Here is a 24,374-nt window from a genome sequence, read left to right as displayed (position 1 = left end):
TTTCCCAGTTACTTAATATTTAGTTTAATAAATGCATCATGTTTATTTAGCTGGCTAATAGTTACTCGCTAAAACTAGCTTCATTATGTCTGCATTGTTTACATGTTCTAAGAACAATACAGCGATGCTATTGTTGTTATTAGCATTAACAATATGCAGGTGCTATTAGCCTAGCTAAATCAAAAGTGATGTAAACTACCTGCAGTTATGCTAAGCTAAGCTAACCTAAGGAAGGCCTGTGTTTAAACTGCAGGAATGTTTCCTTCCACTTTGAAGCGATCACTGTCTGACACGGTTTCAGTGTAAATCAGAGTGAGCACAGAAACAAGTTCAGCCAAACTTAACACCAAGCATCAAATCAACGTGGCCTCTTTTACTGCTACATACAAACAAATTTCCCCCTCGGGGATCAATAATATCTGATCTGATCCTTCTGTCCCTCTGCAGCAGCTCGTCATAACATCTTCCGTCTCTGACGGTGAGAACTGGTTTAAAGCTCCGCACATCGACCAAAGTTCTTCAAACATAACATGAGCATTGTTAAGATATCCGACAAAAAAAAAATGAAACACTCTACAAAGACGTGACAGTTGCGATGGTGAGATTGTTTTTATTCTCATAAAGCAATCAATGTAGTGTATATATAAGATTTTTTCTATAAATATAAAGGTTCTCTTCATAGCAAATGCAAAAGACATTACTTCAAAGCCGTGACTATTGTAGAGCCGTCAACACAATAAAAGGATTATTATGAATCGGAAGCACCGTGTAGAAGAGCGTCTGACAAGAAGACAAAGTCATGAAGTGTGTGTGTGTGTGTGTGTGTGTGAGCCGAGCTGCAGTGACAGCAGCCGCTCCGCATTTCAACACGGGGCCTCCTCCTGCAACGGAAGACATGCAGGCTGCTGCTCAGTCCCACAGTGCAGCCATGTTTAACCCCCCCCCCCCCGACAGTAAGCGACACTTTCAGGTGAAGAACACAGAAGAAGAAAAAACAACGGTTACAGATGTTTGTGACGGACACGTGGCGAACAGGCTCTCACATCAGCAGCACCGTGTTCACATGTGGACACCCTTTAACAATCGTATGTGTCATCATGTTTTCTACATATATCTTCAGAATCTAATAAAAACAATGTGTCTGAGAACAGTTATGACGTGTGAGTACATTCCACTTTCAAACAGTATTATGATGGCTAGTTGTTAGCTTCAACTGCTAATGAAACAAACAGTTATTACTGTAAAGATCTGACCCATGTCATTATTTTAATTACCATTAAACATTAAATCTGTAGGTGATTTTCCAGATTGTATTTTTATTATTTTTTTTTTTTTTTAGGGATGCATGTCTTTAAAATCAAATACTGGCATGGCAGCAAAATGAGCAGAGACAGGAGGGGAAGCTGACAATGACTAAAACCCACTGTGTCCTCAAAGGACGTCTTTATGCAAGTGTGTGTGCTCAGCGTTGGACATGTGAAGGGGAGGCAAAAATAATAATAATTATAATAATAATAGCATGGTAAGTGCACTATGAAAAAGGCTTGATGTGCTCTGCAGTAAAAATAATGTGCAATCCATTTTTTTTCCTAATAAAAAGTCATAAAAAGGTCCAAAATAATTTATTATTATTCGTAGCACATATAGATTGAGACGCCTCAGCTCTAAATAAACACAAATAGGAAAATGTTGAAAATGTGTTAATTGTTAAATTCGTTTGACTAATTGACAAATTAACCAATTGTTTTTAACTGATGTAAGATATGCAGGTGTTGTGCTGCAAAGTCAACTGTAAGAAGCTGAAAGGGTGTCCAGTGATGTCACACAGCACTGTATGCATAATAATAATGACAGAAAATGTGACCTGTGCAGCAGTTTTAGCTTCAAACTGCAGCATGTCTGCAGACACTGTCCATGCTGCGCTGAACTTCTGCTGTAAAGGAACATACTCGTGATTCCTGCATGTTTTCTGGACTGTTTCACTGCTTTTATTCAGATTTCGACGACAAATTTCAGCCTAACTAAAGCCCTGCCTGAGAATATGGAGCTTTGTCCCAACACATGTATAAAAAAAACAAACAAACAAAAAACACAGGTATGTTCCTTTACATCTGCGTGATCACCTGTGCTTTATTTAGAAAGGAATGTTATCACTGTTGGAGCCTGAGTTTACAGGTCGCCACCATCTGTCACAATGACTCACATTCACAAGCATCGCTCCGTGTCCTGGCTGGACCGCGTCCCCCCCTCACACTGCACGGCCGACACACACAAACTTACAGCTGCTTAATCAGGATAAGAGGGAGCCACGAGGAAGCACTTGGGTTTCACGGGACTCTGCTTAGAATAGACCCGCTGCTGCTCACAGACAGTTCACTGATCAAAGACACAAACAGCCCATGTGAAATACTCCCAGTGGTGTCCACAGTAAGTCGGGTCATGAGACCTCAGAGGGGTCTTGATGGTCAGCTGGCTCTTTGTGATGATTAAAAGTACAATTCCATAAAGTCCAAAGTATGAAAAAACGTTTTTTTAAAAAAAAGAAAGAACTTTTTAAATCTTTAAATACAAATATATACTTACAAAAATCTCACGAATGTGTATGTACATTAAAAAACAGTCTCCTGTAAGTCTGAGAAAAATAAAAACAAAACAAAAATAGTAAAAAGAGGATTATCATTCAGTTTGTCAGTCTATGTGGAGGCAGGTGAAACCCTGTCACACTGTTGTCTCACCTTGTTTACTGTTGGCCAGTCTTGTGTAAAACCTCCTCCAGGAGTTGAGCGTCTTCCCAGACCAGATCCAGAATCCAGAAGTGATGCCCACAATGAGCGTCATCAGATACTTTATCATGAAGACGGTGAAGTCCGGGCTCATGTTGGGGTGGTTCTGGATGGGACACGGCACAGCGTACGTCTTGCACGTCTGGCTGATCCACGTCCTCTCCCACTGCTCCCTGAAGGCCTGCTCGTAGAAGTAGCAGGCGATGACGATGGTGGCCGGCACGGTGTACAGCACGCTGAAGATCCCTATCCTCACCATCAGCTTCTCCAGCTTCTCCGTCTTGGTGCCGTCATGCTTCATGATGGTCCGGATTCGAAACAGGGACACGAATCCCGCCAAGAGGAAGGAGGTGCCGATGAAAAGGTAGACGAATAACGGCGCCAGGACGAAACCCCGCAGGGCGTCCACGCTGTTGATGCCCACGAAGCAGACCCCGCTCAGGATGTCTCCATCAACCTGCCCCACAGCCAAGATGGTGATGGTCTTGATGGCGGGGACCGCCCAGGCTGCCAGGTGGAAGTACTGAGAGTTGGCCTCGATGGCCTCGTGGCCCCACTTCATCCCTGCTGCCAGGAACCAGGTAAGAGCCAGGATGACCCACCAGATGGAGCTGGCCATGCTGAAGAAGTAGAGCATCATGAAGAGGATGGTGCAGCCCTCCTTCTTGGTGCCCTGCACCACTGTCCTGATGTCATTGTCAAATCTGTCGTTGCAGACCACCTTGTCCTCCAGTAGAAATCCAGCAATGTAGGCGATGGACACCATGGTGTAGCAGCCGGACAGGAAGACAATGGGCCTCTCCGGGTAGCTGAAGCGCTTCATGTCCACCAGGTAGGTCAACACGGTGAACAAAGTGGAAGCACAACACAGCACTGACCAGATCCCGATCCAAATCCGGGAGAACTTGACCTCCTCCTCGCTGAAGTACATCAACCCATGAGACCTCTTCGGCTCACAGGGAGCGGCGCAGTTCTCCTGTCCGAGGAAGCGGTAGTTCAGGTACGGAGGCACACTGAGCGACGTGGGGCACCTGAACTGCCCGTTCGGGGGCTCATGGTTAGGGCGCTCCGTGGTGTAGTGGCCAGGGCCGTCGGGCTCGGTCCGGTCCGACATGTTCTGCCCGACGCACAGCTCCCCGGCACCGTGCACCGGGAAAGCCTCGCAGGCCAGGCTGTCGGGCCACTGGAAACCAAACTTGTTCATGAGCGCCTCACAGCCCTGCCGTGCGCGCTCGCACAGAGAGCGGCACGGGGGCAGCGCCTGCTCGAGCACCGTGCACACCGGCGCGTACATGGAGCAGAGGAAGAACTTTAAATCCGGGGAGCACTGGACTTTCACCAGCGGGTAGAACTGGTGCACCTCCAGCCCCGCGTCCTCCTGGTTGGTGTGGCCCAGCAGGTTCGGCATGATAGTCTCATTGTACGCGATGTCCGTGCACAGAGGGATGGAAATGGGCTGACAAAACCCATGCTCCGGTATAGACATTCCTCGGTCTCCGCCGCCGTACTGCCCGTTCACGCGAAAAATCCCCACATTGACGAAGAGAATAAAAAACAACAAAGTCAACCCCGCGCGGAGGAGTCTGCTGGACACCATGATGAAGACTCTGTCCGCTGCCGCACTTTGTATTTGTTGCTGAAGTAAGTTGCGTTGCCTCAGCAGGCAGCAGACTATACTTCCCTCTTTGTTGGAGGTGGACGCAGCCTCTTCCAGCAGGATATGACTGTTCCTCTGCTCCCGGCTCAGCGCGCAGAGGAGGCTACAGATGTCAACAGAATCCACAGACTGTATGAAGAATCATAAAGTCCTGCTTTGATATCCACCAAAATAAAACAATCCAAGGCGTTTTACTCCAGGTCAGGAGCCGCTCCGGTCCTCAGTCTGCGCGACACAGCGTCAGTCTGCCGATCAACCCTGCTCTGCGCTCCCTCACTCTCTCTCTCTCTCTCTCTCTCTCTCAACCCCACTGCGGGCAAGTTACCAGCCTGTCAACGCCGCTTCCGCTTCAGGCTTTCACAATAAAAGCATGAGCACCGGCAGCACACTGAATACAGAAAACACAGGGTTAATCTGTTAGGTAGAATTAACACATTTGTCATAATTCACTCTGTTGCCACTTTCACTTTAATACATAAAGGTTAAATAAATACTATAAAGTTATAACAATAATCACTGTATTTCATTCACAAAAATTGAAGAAATTAAATTATTAATGGCTTCAAAATAGGACTCCTGGAAAATAACTGAACAATATGTCCAAGAAAAAACAAAACCTAAATGACTAGCTGTTTAATAAATACAGGGTATATAATAATTTAACCATATAGCCTGCAAAAAATACAAGAATATAAATTATACATTTCTTCAAAATAAGAAATAAAAAAACATAAACATGCAGATTTTGATAAGAACACACATGGTAGGGTTTAGCTTTAATATGTGATTTTACAACATTTGACTCAAAACTCAAAAAATGCAAATATAATGAAGATATTTTCTTATTTATTCATTTTTGAGTGTATAAACCACAACTACATCTGCACCAACACACTTCCTGTTTAGACTGGCGTCACTGTGACTGGCTTTACAGACCTCTCTCTCTCTCTCTCTCTCTCTCTCAGCAGGACCTAACAGATGGATGTTAGGTAGGGAGGGTCTGAAATCTTTCCTTATGTTTGCAGAGGTTCATTTCAGTGCACCTCTGCACTGTTGTTGCAGGAGGGACAGTGATGGCAATCAATCCCCTCAAAGGTCATACACACGCACACGTTTCTACCAGTGTTTGTGTTTTGATTTTGTTCTGGGCTTTGTCTGTGTTATATAGATCAATATGACCTGTAGATGAAGCACGGTGTCAGACCTATCTCTAGCATCTTATCCAATTATGTTTGGACATAATCATCTGACCAGCTGTAGATGTTTATTCATTTTAAAGTCAGATATTGGCCATAATCCACTAATACTGGTGTGGTTTTACTTAGAAGATCGGTGAGGCTGAAGGTCTAAGAAGCTGAAAATAAGGGAGTATTATCGCAGGCAGATGAAAGAATTCATGTGTGAAGCGGAGCTTGTAGATGAATGAATTCAAGAATTGTCCCAAACCACAGTTGTTTTTGGGAGGGAGGAAGGCAAAGAGAGACAAGTACAACAGTTCTGCAGCCGGCGTTAAGTGTAAACACAGTTAGTCGTATTTATTCGAGTCACCACAGGACCCAGTCAGTGTGTGAGGGGGCATCTTTAGTGTCTTTCAGCTTATTTTTGGTCTCACTAGCACATTTTTTAACACTTTAATAATTAGCTGTGGAACACAATTAAGCATTTAGCAACAAAAGAGACAATTCAAGGTGTTTCAATGCTAAAATAAACTTTACATACATCAGTTTGGATGCTTTTGTGCAGATAAATGTCCCTAAAAATGTTTAATGCAGCTTTTTCCTTCATGTTTGCATATGTGTAATCGTGCTGAATTCACCCCTGCTGGAGGTGAAATGGTTCGTCTCCTCACTGTGCTAATCCTTGCCCATGAACAGGAATTTACTCCCCCCTGAAATCAAGTATGCAGCATCGCTGCTCCGTGCGCAGGCAGAATGCAGTTCGGGGGTATGTTCTGTGTCATTTCCAAACACCAGTCGAGACATAACTTCCTGTAATCAGCGCTTGCACGAAGAATCTGTTCATTACCGAGCAGCAGGGAGAAATCAGCCCAAGGTGGAAGAAATACATACAATCCCTAATGCAGACAAGATGAGAAGAGGGCTTTCCAGCTGGCACTGTAGCCTGTCTGTCTGTTAGCAGTAGGAGAGGAGCGAGGACTGTAAAATGCACACTGACACAGGAATGCTAGGTTTTCTTTCATGGGCTGTGCAGAGGAGAGCGGAGAGCTGCACCTACAAGCAGACCAGAGACCAGAATGTGAAGTTACAGTTCTGTCACTGCTGTGGTGATGAGCTCAAACACACTGTACACTTTATTATGTATACTGTGCATTACAGAAGTAAGTAGCAGAGAACAGGTGACTGACATGAGGCCAGGTAAGCTAGATGTAAATTTCCTCATGATGACAGAACTTCCTGCCATGAGGCTGCAGGGCTAACCATGCTGCACCAGGTTCCAAACACTACACTTCATTTACAGGCGCCTTACTGAAAACCCAGGTCAGCTTAGGCCCCGTTCACACTGGGGAAATCAATCCGGCTAGAGCGGGATTCGTGCCGTATCTGGATATATCCTGATAGTTTTTTTCTGAGTTTGAACATTGCGAATCCGGCTATATCCAGCTTGATTTCAATCAACCTCTCGGAGGTGGATCTAGCCAGATTGGCTCAAATGTGGCTCAGGTCTGAAGGCAAAAGCAGTTAGCAAATCCAGCTAGCAACGTGATACTTCCGGTTAGCAAACCGTCGAACTATGACAGCTTTGCCCCGAGTTTATTTTCCACAGGGTACAAAGGAACAAACTGCTTTTTAAACCGAAAAATAACCAAGGAACGAGCAACAAAGGACAAAAAAAACTGCACACATGCGGTCCTACCGCAGCCTGAGCGGACTCTGTATATTACAAGGCGCCACCTAGTGCTTTGGAGGACTGCAAACAAGCCGGATTAAGCCGGATTGAGTGTGGAGACGCGTTTGTGTGATAGCCAGATTTGAAAATAGGTCAGAACGTATCCAGCTTAAAGACTATCCAGATACAATCCTACTCTAGCTGGATTGACTTTCTCCAATGTGAACGGGGCCTTGGAGGGCAAAGACAACAACAAAACAACAATGAAAAGTAATTGAATAAATAAAAAGACGCTATAATAATTCAGCCTTCTGAATGAAAATGACCTGGATCACTGAGAATCTTCATCAACGTATTTGTTTTATTCTTGTTCTTGTTTCAGCTGTTCTGTACCTGCACAGCTCTCGATTCGTGAACTCTCAAGTTGTTGCATTTCCAAACTCTGCACGAGAACCGGCTACTCTGACACTTCTTGATCCGTAGTAGACTATGTCACATCAGCTAACTACACCACCTTGTGGTACAAAGTGGGATTACACAAGGGCTGCAACAAGCTGGTTAGCATGTTAACTTATAAACATTAGATAACTCTGCAACACGGTAAATACAAGTCTGAAAGACATTAGCATAGCTGTTCTAAACATGTATATTTGCTTTAAAGTTTTATTAGAGTTACATATTGTTGCCTTTAAAGTAGCAGGCCAATGTACAGTGAGGGCTCCACAGACACATCTGAAGCATTAATAAATTTTATTTCAGGTAAAACAACATTAAACAACATTTACAGAAGGACATTACATCTTCCATAATAACATTACGTACAGGTCGTAACAAATAATGCAACAGCTATTTCTACTGTATACTATAATATTTCACTTGATGCAGTGACTGGCGACACTTCTGTTTTCCAAACCACTTGTGAAAATGATGATTTTTTTTCAGTGCAGCGTACAAAAAAGAAAAAAAATCAGAAGCTTTATTTAAAAAAAAAAAAACACAGAGCACAGCAAGGATGCACATCAGATCCAACCTATATGTTTGTTTCCTACTTCTGATAAAGAATGACAAAAATAGATGCCTTATATTTATATTCGTCATATATGACTTCTCTTTAATAGCAATAAGGGGACATTTGCAACCCTGTTGTATACAAACATAGTGGAAGCATCACTATTTCACTTCATACACCACTTTCTACGGATTTTCTTCTGTCACAGTGCTAAATGTGCAGCTCCGCCTCATCATCCCTTCACTGGACTCGATACCAAAACATATGAAGTACAAACATTCAAGTATGAGCCGAGTTTGCCCACAAAGCTCCCAAGAAGAGTGCTGAATGAAGGAGAAACATACCAAAAATAATTATTCAGCTGCTAATACCGCCTGCAATCCCTTAAAGCCACACGAAGGCTGGGCTATCTTAGCACAGCTCCGTGGAATTAACCCTCTTCTGTCACGCCGCTTTACTGGCATTACCCACCACATCTCCTCCCGTCTTTTTTTTTTTTTTCCCCTCTTCTGCCGCACAATCATAGCCTTGGGGATGACACTGAAAAGCCACAAGATAACTTCAAGTACAGCCACGAGCTCCCCTCCATCTGTGGTTTAAAACCTAGGGACCATATTTACACTTGTGAGGAAGGCCGGTCTGCTCCGCGTCAGAGCAAAGCAAGGGGGAAATATATATTTATATATATTTATCATTAAAAGGGGGCAAAGCCAGTGCATAAAAGTGACCATACCGGCTGGAATGTAGGGCAAACTGATTTCTCTTTAAAGTGCACTCTTTAAAACGCTGATGGGAGACTCTACTGTTGCCCGTAATCATTTATTTTGCCTCAGTCACCACCAGTCAAAGAAGCTGGACGGGATGAAAAGCGCCGCACGACTCCAGTTCCTTCTTCCCTTTGTTGGGTTTATGCAGTCAGATATTTTCAAGTCTTTCTGAACGCTCACATGCTGCAATCATGGAGCGCTGCAATCATCACTCCTCTCTACACTGGAACCAGAAACTATTCAGAAATCAAGACATCCACAGTGACTTTAAAAATTCAAAGCAGGATTATCATTAGTGTTAAAGAGAAAGTGTAGATTATTCTTTATTTTCATATCTTTCCATCTTGTATGGATGAACTTGCCCAGGGACCACAATTCATGTAAGATAGTGAAAAATATACAAGGTAAGTTTTCTTTTAACTTTACAAATTTCATGTAAAATATTGACATTTTTTGTTGTAAATATACAATATCCAAGAAATCATTTGACTCTTTTAGAACTATTACTTTAATGTGAGTGAACATCCAGGATATTTTCTTAAAAATGTGTCCTTTTTTTATTTTAATTTTTCAATTTTGATTTCAGAGAACATCTAAGTTTTTGAAATTGTAAATATTACAAATTTAATGTATCATTAAATCATCCACCCATACTGTTCTGGCGATTCACGTCCATCTTACACATGACCCTAATATTTGACCAATAACAAATGAAAATTCTAACTAATGTTTTCAAATAAACAACTATAACCTATAACACCTATAACCTTTATAGGGCATTAATCTTCTGGTTGTTTTTAATGTCTAATTTGTGAAGGTTTACAGGTTCCTCCATGTTTGCATGTCCTTAACAGTCAAAGTCAACATTGAGCGACTATGTGCTCATATCTCCACAAACTCAATGGTCTATATAAAAAAAAAACACAGTGTAGAGAGATGATTGATTACATTATATAAGTGCTGCACTGTTTTAGAGAAAGACTTGAAAAAATCCAAAGTTATGCTTAAAAATGTCAGAGGAGCGAATATCAGCTGAGGGGAGACATGGAGGGGCTGCAGGGTTATACTGTACTGTAGCTGATGGGACTGTATTCTATAGCAGGCAAAACATCTATTGTATGTGTGTGTGTGTGTGTGTGTGTGCTTCAGAGGCTGTGGAGCAACATGATAGACATCCATGGCGTCACATTTGCAGCCTCATCTCGTTTTTTTTTCTCATTTTTTTTTGTCTTGTTTTTTTTGGCTAATCAACAGTGCAGGGCCAATATTATTGTTTCAGTAATATTAAAACTGATTGATAAAAGAGGAAGAAGTTGTTATTGATAGTACTTCACAATCATCACCATACGTCTAATATTCAGATATTTTTCACACAAAAACAACAACAAAAAGAGCAAAAACCAGTATGAGCATCTTTGCAGATGACACTACGTTATACAGCTGACCTGGAAGTCTCGGCGTGAGACCACGTGTTGGTGGAATCAGGACCTGAACTACAAACACACCGCAAATCACTCATCCCTGCACTCACTTCATGTGTCAGGTAAGACAAGCTCCAGAAAACATTTGACTCAGGAACTGGACAAAGGTTCACAGGTCGTCCGTTCCTGACAGAATATTGCAGATGGTATCAGATAAAGTCAAAAGGAAGATTGTCGTGGGCTGGATCTGCTGTGTTTGTGTGTTTTCTTTGTACCTTTTGTACATTAGCTCATATACATGGATGGAAGCACCAATGCTTTAGCTATATTGCCCATTTTAACGCACTCACACAGACACACACACACACACACACGTTTCCATCACACAGCTGTTGTCAATTACAGTATTGCGTCTATATTCTCATGCACACTGGTTGGTGCTGTCCCTGTAGTGTTATGTGTGTAAACTGTCTCCAGCATCTGTGTTAGACTGAGGCTTTTCCACATCTGGTTTCATATTAAAGGTCCAGTTTTTTATTTTTTATTAATCTCTGCTAGCAGGGCCTTAATTTAGTGTTTCAGCCATCATTCTCATCTTATATGTCCAAAATATGTGATTAATTTAACCCAAATAAATGACTGTGAAGCATGTGTGAGCATCATTGTGACACATTTCTGACAAATATGTACAATATTACATTTTCTTAAATACCAACTTCTAGTCTAGTCTTGTGATCAAGCTAAGCTCGTTGTGTTCAGGTCTTCTAGTAAAATTGGGAATTTTTGTGATTTTCCACATTTCCAGGAATAAACTTTAAAGTTTACAAACTCAGAATCTTTGATCTGTAGATTGTGTGATTTGTTGCAGTACTGGAAGAAAATCTGAACATGAAGTGGATTCATATTTGTGTGAAACATCTTAACGTTAGTGTCAGATATATGTAGAAAAACGTACCAAAATGTCTTTTGTTTGCTGCTTGGGATTTTTTTTCAGCTCAGATATATTTTAAACACTGATGAGAATGATGGTCAGATGTTCCTCTTCAACATGTCCAGCTGTTTAACTGATGTACTAACTGCCAACACATGCCGTGCAGTGTTTACATGAGCTTAATGCAACAAGCCACCACAAACCAGAGGACCTCCAACATGGCCACCAGGGGATGTGTTATATCACCTAAAGCTCTCTGTCGTCATCATATTTATTACTATTATTATTATTATCATCATTATTGTCTACAGTTCCATAAACCCTTCCAGAAAGTGACGTTTTTTTTCTTCAGGGTTCTCAGACAGGATTACTTCTGTTTCATCCGTGTGTGTCTTTTAACTGATGTGTGTCGTGGTGAGAGCAGTGCAGTGGTGAGAAGATGAAGCAATAATAAAACCGTCCATTATATAGTTTCTAGATGAGTATACATACAAATATACATTCTTAAATAGGAGGCTAGTTACAAACACAAAACACAATATGTACCGATAGTAAAGTCCTTTTGTTTATACTGCGACCATGATATTATAGGAGGAGTTATTGGAACCTTATAAAAAGTAAACAAAAGTTGCAAATGATAGCCTGAAATCTTAGGTACCGTTCATAAAGCACACATGCTCAATGCTCTCTCTTTCTCATGCACGCACCACACACACACACACACACACACACACACACTACACACACACACTCGCTCACATGTATTGTGAAGGTAATAAATAAAGAGAACTGGGGCTCTCTGGATCCATGACGTTAGCATCTTTGTCTTCATATTTTTGTGGTTTTTTTTCCACGACAGCCACCTGAAACACAAAGAAACAACACAACCTGTCAGTAACACACTCCCGACCACTGGCACAGCAAAAAAAAAATCACAGCAAACAGCAATCACATGATGCATTGAGTAGCTTCACGTTTCTTAAACAGCCGTGTGTGAAGAACAAATTATTGGAGCAAACAAACATCTAAGGAGACGCTGGATGCTCCAACCATCGCCATGTTGGCAGCATCAGAGTCCACCTGAACTCCCCTTCCTCAGACTTTGTCATAAACTTATCAATAGAGACAGAAACCTGCTTTTGTAGCAGGCTGCAAACATGTTTATTTCACACTTTAACATGGAGGTCTATGGGGATTAAGAGAGGCTCCGCAGGGAACTGCAGGTTTTTTTTTTACATTTCCACAAAGGCTTTATTTCTTAAGAAACATTTAAAAAATAAAAACACAACAGTAGAACTCCCAGCTGTGAAAGTAAGAGCATTTCTACTCATACAAGCAGCAGAAAGACTGGACCCAACGGGAGAGGTCATATGGTCTAATAAATCCAGAGCGATGGGGGAGTCAGGGTTAACCGTATGACCTCCGCCTGCTTCAGTTGGCCCGGTCTGAGTTCAGCTATATTAGAAGGTTTTTCGTCCATGGTGGCAAAGCCAAATTTAAACGTGACAAGAAAGAGATGTTCAGGGAGCATATGAGCTGTCACATATGGACTGGCCACACATTAACCCCACTGAGAACCTTAATGAATAAATCCCACAATGATCCAGTGACATCTAAGAGTGTGTGACCTCTCTGTTTAAAAAGTGCTGCAGCTCCACAGGTGGATGTGTGGATAGCAAAAACAAGTAGGAAAACATTCAGAGGTCAGCCAAAAAGAACGAAGAGCTGCAGCTGAGATACAACCAGAGGCAGGACGCCGGACTGGAGGAAGATGACCACGAGAAAACAAAGGGATGAAGAGGAAAGGGGCGATGTCGAGTGAGAGGGAGAGGAGGGTTGGGAGAGTGCAGGAAGAGGATGAAGAGGACACGGAGGAACAAGAGGAGGAGTGAGAGGAGAAAGAGGAGGAGGAGTACAGGATGAAGGAGAGGGAGCTGTGGAGTAATAAATAATGCATTGCCTCTCTCTGGTCCCTTTCCACCCCGACTCTCCTCTTCACTGCCTCCTTCTCTCTCTCTCTCTCTCTCTCTATGTGGATGCCTTTGGTAGTCGGCTCCCAGAGGAAGTGGGCCTGCATACGCCGAGAATCTCAAACGTCTGACGAGCGCCTCGTTTATCTGCGGCTGCAGCAGCTCCAAACCTCCACATACATTATGTGCCTGCAGTTCTAACATATCTCTAAAGCCTGTTGAAGCAGCAGGTATCCTCTGAAAGGTTACATGGTGTCGTTTTGTGGGATATTTGCACCACCTCGCTGTGATGAATACTTCCATGAATGTGGATGATTCACAGCTGAAGGTGAGTGAGTCCACTGAAGGCAGATGGACACTGTAGCTGTGGTAAAGCCTGAGACTGCAGCTGTATGTGTAATGTAAAAACTCTAACTGCTGCACCATCAACAACACGGTCCTCACAAATAAACAACACATTTGATATGACACATGGTTACAGTGGATGGCCAAAGTGGAACATATGGATGTGTGTCATCTGATTATAGGAGCAATATGGCTGCAACAGTCCACACAGCGAGGTTGGAGGGGTGGTGGTGGTTCTACGCCTGCAGCAGATCTCTGCAAACAACCAAATGTGCAGAGATATTGAGTCTGTGTGTGTCTGTGTGTGTGTGGTACCTTTTAGGTGGAACCCCTATAAACATGTTATGATGTGATGTAGCCAAAGGTCAGCTCAACAGTGTGTGAGGAGGAGAGACAGCGACAGTGTGTGTGAAGTTCACATCACCTCTCACTGTCACACACACTCTATACGCTAACAGGGAATTCATTGTTTAAAAAAAGGGGTCTGATGCACTAAGAACAGATGTAGGTTTCCGTTCTCTTGGGATCAAAGAGCACCAGGAAGGTGTGTGTGTGTGTGTGTGGTATATTCGGGGCTCTGCTTGGGAAGCAGATGGAGCTAGTGGGTGGGTTTTTGTGGGGAGGATTTAGCAGGCGTGGCCAGCTGCTGTCCTTTTAAGAGGGATAGCCTTAAACCTCAGCGTTAGGACGGGCGGAGGCACAACAATACCACACAATACCACACAATACAACAATCGAGGGAGTATATGGGAAAGAAAGGGTGAAGCCAAAAGAGCAGAGATCACTGTTTCCTTACCGATCCTCATCATCATCAGGCCTCTACCAAAGGATTCACAGCCGCCTTTAGCAATTGTCTGTTACATCCAAAGAACCTGAGCCAGTGTTAGGAGATAATAAATCGTTCATGTCCTCTGTGAGTGTTCACACTCTGTATGTTTTGGCTCCAGTTCAGAAAAGTGCTGATTCATTAGAGAGATATTCAGCGCTGAAGCAAGGCGTGGTTTGGAAGGGTTTTACTCATTTGTCAACATCTCTTGTAGTCTGAGGAGCAGAGCAGAAATAAAGGCTCAGATCAGAGGGATGAAGTTGCACCCCAGGGTTCAGCTCTGGGGCCACTTCTTAAAAATCAATTTCTACTCAACAGGGCAGATGGCCTTCAGGTTTTCAGGATCACATCCAGCACCCCTCTACATGTTGCTTCTATATGATTGCATCTGTTTTTTTTTGCCTATATCAAGTCACCATTTGTACTAAATCACTGAAACTGCACTGGTTGGGATCGGCAGAGAAGCTTTATTTTCCATATTTCTTCCATTGTTTGGTTGAGAGGACTAACCTGACATGTCAGACAGACGCTGACTGGTTTGAACCACTGGTGGTTTTGGCTAAATTCCCACAAACACACCGAGCATGATCGTTGATTCTCTGATGTCACTTGATTTCTTAGGTTACGTTCAGACTGCAGGTCTTAATGCTCAATTCGGATTTTTTGGTGAAATCCGATTTTTTGGTGTTTACAAAATAATATGGGACTGCTACCACTCTCCTGTGTGAACGGACTGCGGCCCTGAAGTGACCCGCATGCGCAGAAGAGGACACGACGTCACACAATGTGTGTGGTTTTGTTTACGTTAATGTCTGATCGTAGCCAACATAATTACAACTAAATAATATTAAGAAGAAGACTGAGAAGGAAGAGAGCAGCAGCTGCGTCTACAGCAGAATTGTGACGTCTGACGCCTTTCACTGACGTAAAAGTCTGATATATGCCACATAGCCGTGTGAGGTCGCATTGCAAACATTCGGATACATAGCTGATTTGGGTCACTTTAGCCTGCAGTCTGAGTGTAGCCTAACATGTCGTGCAAATAATGTGAAAACAAGTCTCAGCCAGTTGGCTGCATGGCTCTACACCCACCTCCCCCAAATGCCTCCAAACCCAGGGGTCACAACCTCTGACCCCCTTCCATGCAGGGAGGTCCCCTCATGTCTGATCTCATTTAATGAACTGAGTCAGACTGCATTTAAATGTCACTCACAGAAAATCGGAGCTGGGAAAGTGCCGATAGTTTAATAAGCTGATTTATGATGGCTGTGTATACAGTGTGGGCATCTGTGTGTAAAGGAGGCCTTGTAGTGTACGTGGATTTGATTTCATTTAACTAAAATATACATACATATATATACATATATATATATATATATATATATATATATATATATTTTTTTTTTTTTTGCTTTAACAAGGTTGTATCAAGGTTTGTATACAACAAAGTGTCTGCCGTCTCCACAGTGTCCTGATAATTAGCAGAAGCAGGGAGGACGGCGGGGTGAAGGATTCTGTTGGACGGCTCAGACGACCGTTTCCATACACACTGTTACACAAACACACAGCGGCTTTTTACTGCCTTCATTAATCACGACAGAACATGCAAACTGTTTTCTTAGCAGAGACGCTGTAATAACCAAAGTCTGCTTAGAGCTTTTAAACAGGGGAAGAAGTTTGCTTCAGTTGATCAGATTATTCTGAATTTACTGTTGAAATGAACACAATCAGAGGCTTTGGCCACCCAAACAGAAGAAACACTAATATTTGCTCTGTTTTTAGTCACCACCAGCTAATACGTTATCAGAGCATCCAGCTGCTGCACACATTTGTTAACCACACCAACTTTATGCACGCTGAGAAATGAAGCCTATGTGGACGTCTTCAGTTCACCCTGCAGCCTCTAGGGGCTGGCTCCAAAAATGAGCCCGTCCTTACAGACTCCCATCTTAAAATGTCATGTTTACAGCCAGGTTTTGGTCTGTCTTGATGAGGTCCCCTTTTCTGACAGGTGTATGGTTTAAGCGAGTTTGTGGCACTGCCAACATGGCGATCGTTGGAAACTCCTGAAGTGCAGTTTGGATGTGTGTTCATACACACTGAGAAGTTAAAAGTACAATAATCCCTCTGGGATTTGAGATCCAGGTAGCTGAGAATATGTGCAAAAAATAAAATAAAACTGTGCAAAATGCATCTCATATTTCCTCAGACAGAGAGGTGCAAACCTGCTGCAAAACCTCATGTGGGTGGCGGCCGAGCTGGCGTTAGCTGACTCAATCTCTGTGTTGACAACATGGTTTTATAAGGGAATGTAAACACACCCAGACTGACATGCTCTTATACCCGCACCATACTGTCTACTCTGCTCAAATAACACACACACACACACCATACACACTGCCGCCTGCTTGGACTCAGGCCTGAAACATAAACCCGTACCTTTCATTAAACCTGCATTGTACAGGGGCTGATTTACACCCTGCTGGAAATACCTTCCCTGCAGAGACTAGCATTCCCATGCTGAGCGGTGTACCCAAGCGGCACCTTCTCCAACATCAAACACACAAAGCTAAACTGTGTTATTTGTTCTCTGCATTAGGCCCACAATAAAAAAAGGTTCTGTCGTGCTACACCCCCGCTGTAAAAAAACCCATCCACATTTCTTTACTCGAGCTTTTACTACCGTCCTCATATACTTGGACTCAAACAGTGCCTGGCTGTGAGTGTTACGAGGATCATCTCAAATATTTGCCCAAGCTGAAGCAAAATACTGTCTCAGGTCCTGCAGGTAAAGCTGCTGTTCTAACACTGTTCTTCCTCAGGTTTGTCAAATCTTGCGAAAGAAGCGTTCGAAAAATGAAGAGTCCATTAATTTAAACTGTATCAATTCAATGGTTAATTTAATTTTTATACAGAAATATGATCAAATTAGTCATTAAAAATGCCCACAAACCTCCCATAATAACTGCTCAGCCCTATTAGGATACATTCTGAATTCATTCACCCTCCAAATGAAGTCATTTATTCATCTGTGCCCTATAAAACCTCAGTATAGTTTAATGCAGCTGTCAGGAAAGACACACCTGTAAATGCTAATCCTAGCTACAGTAGCAAAAAATGCATGTATTGGAGGCAAACAGCTGATGTTACACTATAACCGGCCTGCAGCACGGTCACTAGACCACACCACCACTAAGCTTAGCATCTTCTCCTATTAGCCTGGCCCGTCAAATGACCTTAATGACCTTTGCAGCCTGGTTTAGCCACCTGTTTTCTCAGACATTTCCTGCTAATGAGCATGCTGATGATACATATTTAGGACTCATACTTGCAGCACTTCATGCACAAAAAGTCTTTAAAAGTATATTAATTGTTGGAGTGGAGAAGCATTATGCTAACGTGAAGTTTAGCCACCGAGCTAACTGTGTTGCCCCTCCCCTGCTGTTCACATGTTGCACAGTTGCAGCCGAATGAGGTGTTAACAAGCGTGTGCTTATCCGAGGCTCTCAGTGGGGTCAGGTTATGGCTGCAGCTTGTACGTTAATGATAGCGCCTGTGTGCGCTAATGGAGGGTGGTGGTGATGGTGGTCTCTGTGGCAAAGGGCCCAGTGGGGGTTAACTGATTTAGAGTGGCCAGTCACATTAACGGTGAAACCCCCACTGACTCCCGCTCCTCTCTGCTCACACAGACTCCACTTTTCTTCTTCGCTTTGCCATCCCCAGCTCGCCTCGCTCCCTCCCCTCCCATCTGCATCCTCTACACCCTCCTCTCAGTGTTTCCATCACCTTACATAAACCCCAGTGAGGGTAAGTCAGCCAAGCCACAGACAAGAAAAACATACCCCCCAAACAAGGATTTATGGAATGGGAACCTGGCGAAGCGCAGCGAGTGGGTGTGTTGGTGAATTTGTAGATGGAGGCAAACCGGGCCATTCTCTGACCCTTACACTCATTACACGTCACCGCAGCTCCACACACACACACACACACACACTGAGGAATGGTGGTAATTTGGCTTTAACTGCATTTTAAGGCAGACTGTAACTTGCCATGCCTTGAAAATGGGTCATAGTGTCAGTTCAAATCAATGGTCGGGCTTTAAATGGGAACATTTTAATGTCCCATTAAGATCTAACCTCCACTTCTAGTTTGCAATAAAAGTCAGTCAGTGGAAAACTTTCAGTTTATATATATTTTTAAACTCTGTGCTCCAAATTGATTTGGTGCTGGAAGGGTTTTGTGACAGATTACTGCGAGGTTGAAGCTAGCTGCACACCCCCCCCCCCCCCCGCCCTCCCCACCCCCTTTCCCACAGTGGCCGCCACTTCAGTGAAAGAAAGGCCCCTCTCCAGAGCAGAACAATGTCCAAAATAGCAACAGATGCAGATGAGATCAGTGCAGCTAAATCTGCATATTTCTTCAGCTGACTTGAGAAATGTTCACCGATCCGTGAAAGTGCAGCCAGAGCACTGAATAAAACACATCAGAACACAGACGGACGGAGTGATCGGACGGATGTAAAGTTAGAGGACGAAGTTCAGTCTGTAATCTCTAAAGTTTCTTCCACCTGGGGCCTGGCTTACATCAGACTGCACATTTCCTACAAAGGAAATATATTTCTGAGGGACACCTATGCTGGTCCTTTCCTTTAAATTAACCTCTCCATGGCCCTGAATAACAGCTGTAACCATGGCAACCATAGAGAAAGGCAACAGAAATGACAAATTTTACTTAAATGTTTAGTAAAAACCAAACCAACATCAACATTAGCTTAAAGAACCTTTGCTACAGTCATGTTTAGTCAGTGTGGGTCTGTTATTCACTGCACAATGTCTTTGTGAAGTATAACAAAGTTAGAAAGACAAACAATATATGCAAATATTTTTAACAGCTTTTTATGTGCAAACGAATAAAGGTTGTGATGGAATATCAAGACTCAAACTTCAGATTAAGAGCAGGTGGTGCATTCAAGGACCATCAGGAAGTTAAAAGTCAAATGGTTTCTTTGATGCAGAGGATGTTACATCCTCTGCATCAAAGAAACCATTTGACTTTTAACTTCCTGCTAAACTTTATGAGCAAAGTGTTTTTATTATCTCTTCAACTTCTTCTAAAGTTTCACAAAACAAATCAGTTTAACTTATTATTTTCGGCTGTGATATTCAGTCAGTCCGTCCATGTTTTTGTGAGTGTTGCTCGGCTTGTTTACTGATGTTGTATGATGTGTAGGATTAACATGGTCGCTGATGCAGCCGTCATTTACACTCAAGAGACCTGGACGCATGCATGCAGGCATGTGTGCATAATAACTCGCACCTGCACGAGAAGAGCCGGGTCTCATCGGGTTAAGATGTTTGTGATGTTTATGTCAAATGTATGGGAGAATGTGTGTGTGTGTGTGTGTGTGCATCTACCTATTAACTGCTGATTCTGGAGAAACTTAACAGAAGGAGTGTGCTGCCAGGATGGGGGGTAATAGGAAACACATGAATGTGCAGCACAGTGTAGGCTGCCTGTGGTACAGAATAGCTTGTCAGTGAGTGTGTGTGTGTGTGTGTGTGCCTGGGATTGTGTCTATGCATGCTTTAAAGACTCATACTCAGTGACTCTGTCCCAGACAACTGAGGCAAGAAAAACAAAGAATAACGTGTTTGTGTTAGAGCAGAGCAGAGAGCTGGCACGTCTGCAAGCGGCGGAGCTGAGCCTTCATTTTCCTGGATCTGGAACACTTTAATTTCACAGAGTAGATGTGCACAGAGAAACACGCAGCAGTCACAGCTAGCTAAACTCCTAATAATACACAGACGACGGACTTCGATTTTTTTTTTTTTATCCCTGTCCTCTCATGAGTGCAGCCCCCCGTAGCTGAAACGGTCAAACTTGATCAGCCGTGAGTCGTTGTACACATTCTGACATGTGTAATCCAAAAAACAATTCTGCAATCAGCCCTGAAAAAACACATCAGAATCTGTCATGTAGCTCATATTAGCATCTGCGGTGCCATTCAGAGATGGCGTGTTGGGGCCGTAAGCCCTGAGCGCAGCGCTAAAACAACTTTCCCAGAGCGCCGGTCAGCAGGCGGGGGCCCCTCTGGAATCTGTGGGAGGCCCGAAGGTGCTCCAGATCAGGGTTCACTGACAACACCAGCTCAGTTCTGTACATCTTGCTTCATCTTTTGTGGTCAAACTGACAGCAGTGGTTCAGTCATGTGTTTAGATTTCACACTTTGAAGCACTCTGATCACTATATAGTGAGTTTTTGTTTAGAAACGTAGAACAAATTGAGATGAATTCACCGAACTAAGACACATACGTAAGCAGCAGCTACATACAGTATGTTCCACAGTACTTTCTGTTTATGTTGGAGTAATTACATGAATTTCCCTGTCGTTCGCAGCCTGATTGTGTGCCTTTAGAAGAGAACTTGGAGAGAAACAAACACTCTGGAAACTTGGCTAAATGAGGTTTTCATTTAAGGGCAAAGCCAGCTGACCAGCTGCCAAAACATCCATCATTCCTTCTGATGAAAACCTAAACATCATCCTGAAAGTGGATGAACTAATGGGCAAGAACCCTGTGATTGCATCTCATCTCCATATATCCATAGCTGGGTGGGGGGAAGTGCTACCTTTCCCCACCTCGACATCCTCACGGTTTATCCTCCAGCGATTCTTTCCCTCCTACCATGAATCCATATCAATTACCAGCCTGTGTCCAGTATGAAGGAAGTCAAATCGAATCATAACCACCAAAATAAAAGCCCAGAGCTGGCTTCTTCTGTTTCTTGATTGGATTAAAAGACAGTATGTGACTTCAAATACCTCTCTCTGCTGCCTGCATCACACAAATGTTATTGGAAAGAGTTCAGTACATCTCCATTCCTAATGGACCTAACCTTTCACTCCCATTCCCCTGCAGCCTGGTCTGCAAACAGGAGTCATGTGAAGGCCTAACCCACGGGGCAGCTTCAGGAATTTTCATAAGAACGTAATATGGAGACGGAATGTAGAATTCGATCCAAGACCTGGGACCCTTCAACATTCTTTGTGTATACTGGTAAACATACAACACCATGTGCACTGGTGCAAAAACTGAATTACCTTTAAGTGGCGTATTTTTAGCTGTAGTGTGAATTTCAGGGCAAAAAAACATTGAACACATCTGTGGCTGTGCAGGTGATCTGTGTAGGACAGTGTGTCCATAAACAGGGCGTTCATTCCATGAGTTCAAAGGTCAGGTACACAGAGGCAGAGTGTCATGTCGACTTATTGTTCCCAGACACCATCAGAAAACCGTTCCAGATCAAAATCTCCAGTTCTGACAGAAGGAAAAAACAAACATCATCAAATATTCATCCGGAACTGAAGACTTTACAAATTCAAATTTAGGCAGATGAATATTTTATAAGGCCTGATACATCTGAATGTAAAAGGTTTTGCAGACACAATTAATGGCACTGAGAGCGCTGTGTGTGTGTGTGTGTGTGTGTGTGTGCGTGTGTGTGTGTGTGTGTGTGTGTGTGTGTGTGTGTGAGCCTGCTCTGAAACTTTCAGCGATTTTGATGACCCCCTGCTGGGCATCACCATGAGGCCAACATTTCTACTTGGATGCAGCAAATTTTAAAATCTTTTCATCCCCTAAGGGTATGTGTTCATGCTCTCTGAGAAAAAGAGCTTTTTATGTGAGCATGGTCATTAGCCTTTCATTTTGGAGTGAAGTGAGGAACCTTCAGCTGCTCTGTAGACGCTCGGTGTTTATACACACATTCACCCTGTGCACAATTGTCAACAGAGTCCGAAACCAGGCTGCAAACAAGTTTGTGTCTGCTGTGAAGTTTGACCATAGACTGTATATAAAGACAGATGATGCAACCGTGCCTCCACAGAAGGCTCATTAAAGCAACGCAACTAACCCCACAGTCACAAATTGTAATATACCCCACTGACACAATTAAAATAACTAAAATAAGGCCAGTGATATTGAAAGTAAACATAATTATGAAAACCTGTTGGACTTATCTTTATGTGTACTCGCTGTAGCTGCAGGAGGAACTGTTTCTGAGCACAGGAAGCTGCTGCTGGGTCAACATCACACTTGTGATGAGGCTTACTTCACTACTCCTCCACTTTGTTTGTGTCATTGTAACATAAAAATGTTACACATAAAATGTTTCAACGTTAAGCTACATGCGGCTCGACAGGTTGTCCTCCAAACTGCTAGGTGGCGCCTCGTAATATACAGAGTCCGTTCAGGCCGCGATAGGGCAGTGTGTGCGTATGCGTCCTTTTGTTTTTTGTTTTTTCCAATTCATAAAGCAGTTTATTCCTTTGTAGCCCTATCAAAAATGAACTCGGGGCAAAGCTGTTGTAGTTCAATGGTTGTTTACATATGGCTTTTGTACGCGACCCGGAGACTCTCCCCGAAAAAAACGGAAGTATGACGTCGCTAGCCGGATTCGCATTCAGACCTGAGCCACATTTGAGCCAATCCGGCTAGATCCACCTCCGAGAGGTGGATTAAAATCAATCCGGATATATCCGGATTTGCGTTGTTCATACTCAGAAAAAAACTATCCGGATATATCCAGATATGGCCCGAATCCTGCTCTAGCTCTAGATTGATTTCCTCAGTGTGAACGGGGCCATTATGACTGCTGCTGTTTTTCTGATAAGGACAGTTTCAACTCTACAGCTCACAAACACAGTGTTTCACATGTAAATACTGGGTGGTTGCAGTCTGGCCTCCATAAAGCTGTGAAATGACAGTGTGTGGAGAACAGACTCCCACTGCAGCCAAGCCTTTACACGGCCAAGTGAAGAGCTGAGAGGCCGTCAGGTTAATTTTAGAGCTCTGTGGTGTCACTGGGAGACTGCTGCTAGCCCTCTGTTTGGGCTTTTTTTTTTGTTGACACACTCCGCATGCATTTCATACACTGCTCACTTTCTCAAACATGTAATAGGCGGTTAGTCCTGAGAAGACAACTGCAGGATCAGATAGTTGTGGTGGCATTCTGGCAGCTGTGGTGTCACTTTACTGTGAATTACAGCGTGTGTTGAATAGACTGGGTGTTGTCCACAGTGGAACATGGATCCTGTGTTCAGATCCAGAGGACGTTTGTTTGGAAAAGCCACCCGGACACTGAGTCTGGAGATTATCAACAAACTATTGTTCATAAAACACAGAATATCGGAGTGTTTTCTACATTTGTATGCAACTTATCGCAAATATTTGTGATCCAAATTCACTCAAGCGTGGCCTCGGTGAACAATAAAGCAGCTACATTTCCATTATTACCATTCATGGGCCTGTGATCACATACCCAACACTAAATGGGCCATCTAAGCATATTAGTTTCTGCTGCTGTTTTGGTGGCTGTGAAAGCTGCTTTATTGGGGCCTAAACGGCTGCATTTAGTGAGGAAATCAGCCTGAACATACCATTCTATTTCTGTACGTTCTCCTCTCTCTTCCTAATGTGATTATAGGCAAATAGAGACAGAGAGGGCACGGCACACAGAGCAAATTTAGGTACTCAGGATGGGGGGAGAGAATTTGAGACAGAGCCTACAGCTGCACGGATTCCTGTTTGTTTGCCTCTGTCTGTTAGATGTACACAGTGTTGGGAAGAATACTTTTAAAAAGTATTCAGTTACTGAATACAGATTACATGCCCTAAAACGTAATTTGTAATGTATTCCGTTACATTACTCAGTCTGAGTAACGTATTCTGAATACTTGGATTACTCACACACTGAATTGCATTTTAAGTGATTGAATGCAGCGATCAGCCCCTGCTGACTACAGAGGACGCTATAAAACA

General features: G+C 43.2%; 2 protein-coding genes across 5 annotated transcripts in view; both read right to left on the bottom strand.

Annotated features, from left to right (window-relative positions):
• Window positions 1–643: 643 nt before the first annotated feature.
• fzd1 (frizzled class receptor 1) lies at window positions 644–4,707 on the bottom strand. 2 transcript variants are annotated; one of them, XM_028425523.1, is made up of 2 exons: window positions 2,736–4,707; window positions 644–2,632 (listed from the first exon to the last, which is right to left on the bottom strand). In XM_028425523.1, exons 1-2 carry the CDS (start codon window positions 4,378–4,380, stop codon window positions 2,610–2,612), a joined length of 1,668 nt encoding a protein of 555 aa, XP_028281324.1. In that variant the 5' UTR covers window positions 4,381–4,707; the 3' UTR covers window positions 644–2,609. The 2 variants fall into 2 exon arrangements, with proteins under 2 accessions (XP_028281324.1, XP_028281326.1); XM_028425525.1 differs by having other exon boundaries at window positions 644–2,376.
• Window positions 4,708–8,117: 3,410 nt separating this feature from the next.
• The window catches only part of cdk14 (cyclin dependent kinase 14), a 140,188-nt gene continuing 123,931 nt past the window's right edge, over window positions 8,118–24,374 (bottom strand). For all 3 annotated transcript variants that reach the window (XM_028425956.1, XM_028425957.1, XM_028425958.1), the window contains one exon: window positions 8,118–12,278. The gene's annotated coding sequence lies outside the window, so the exon portion shown is untranslated. The remainder of the gene's footprint in view (window positions 12,279–24,374) is intronic.

The sequence above is a fragment of the Parambassis ranga genome, chromosome 16, assembly GCF_900634625.1.
Source record: "Parambassis ranga chromosome 16, fParRan2.1, whole genome shotgun sequence".
NCBI lineage: Eukaryota > Metazoa > Chordata > Actinopteri > Ambassidae > Parambassis > Parambassis ranga.
This window is presented reverse-complemented; position numbering and strand designations above follow the sequence as displayed.

Coding starts and splice junctions, on each gene's coding strand:
- fzd1 (XM_028425523.1), bottom strand. CDS start 4,380: ATGGTGTCCAGCAGACTCCTCCGCGCGGGGTTGACTTTGTTGTTTTTT. Junction 2,633..2,735: donor ACTGGCCAACAGTAAACAAG/GTGAGACAACAG, acceptor TATTTTTCTCAG/ACTTACAGGAGACTGTTTTT.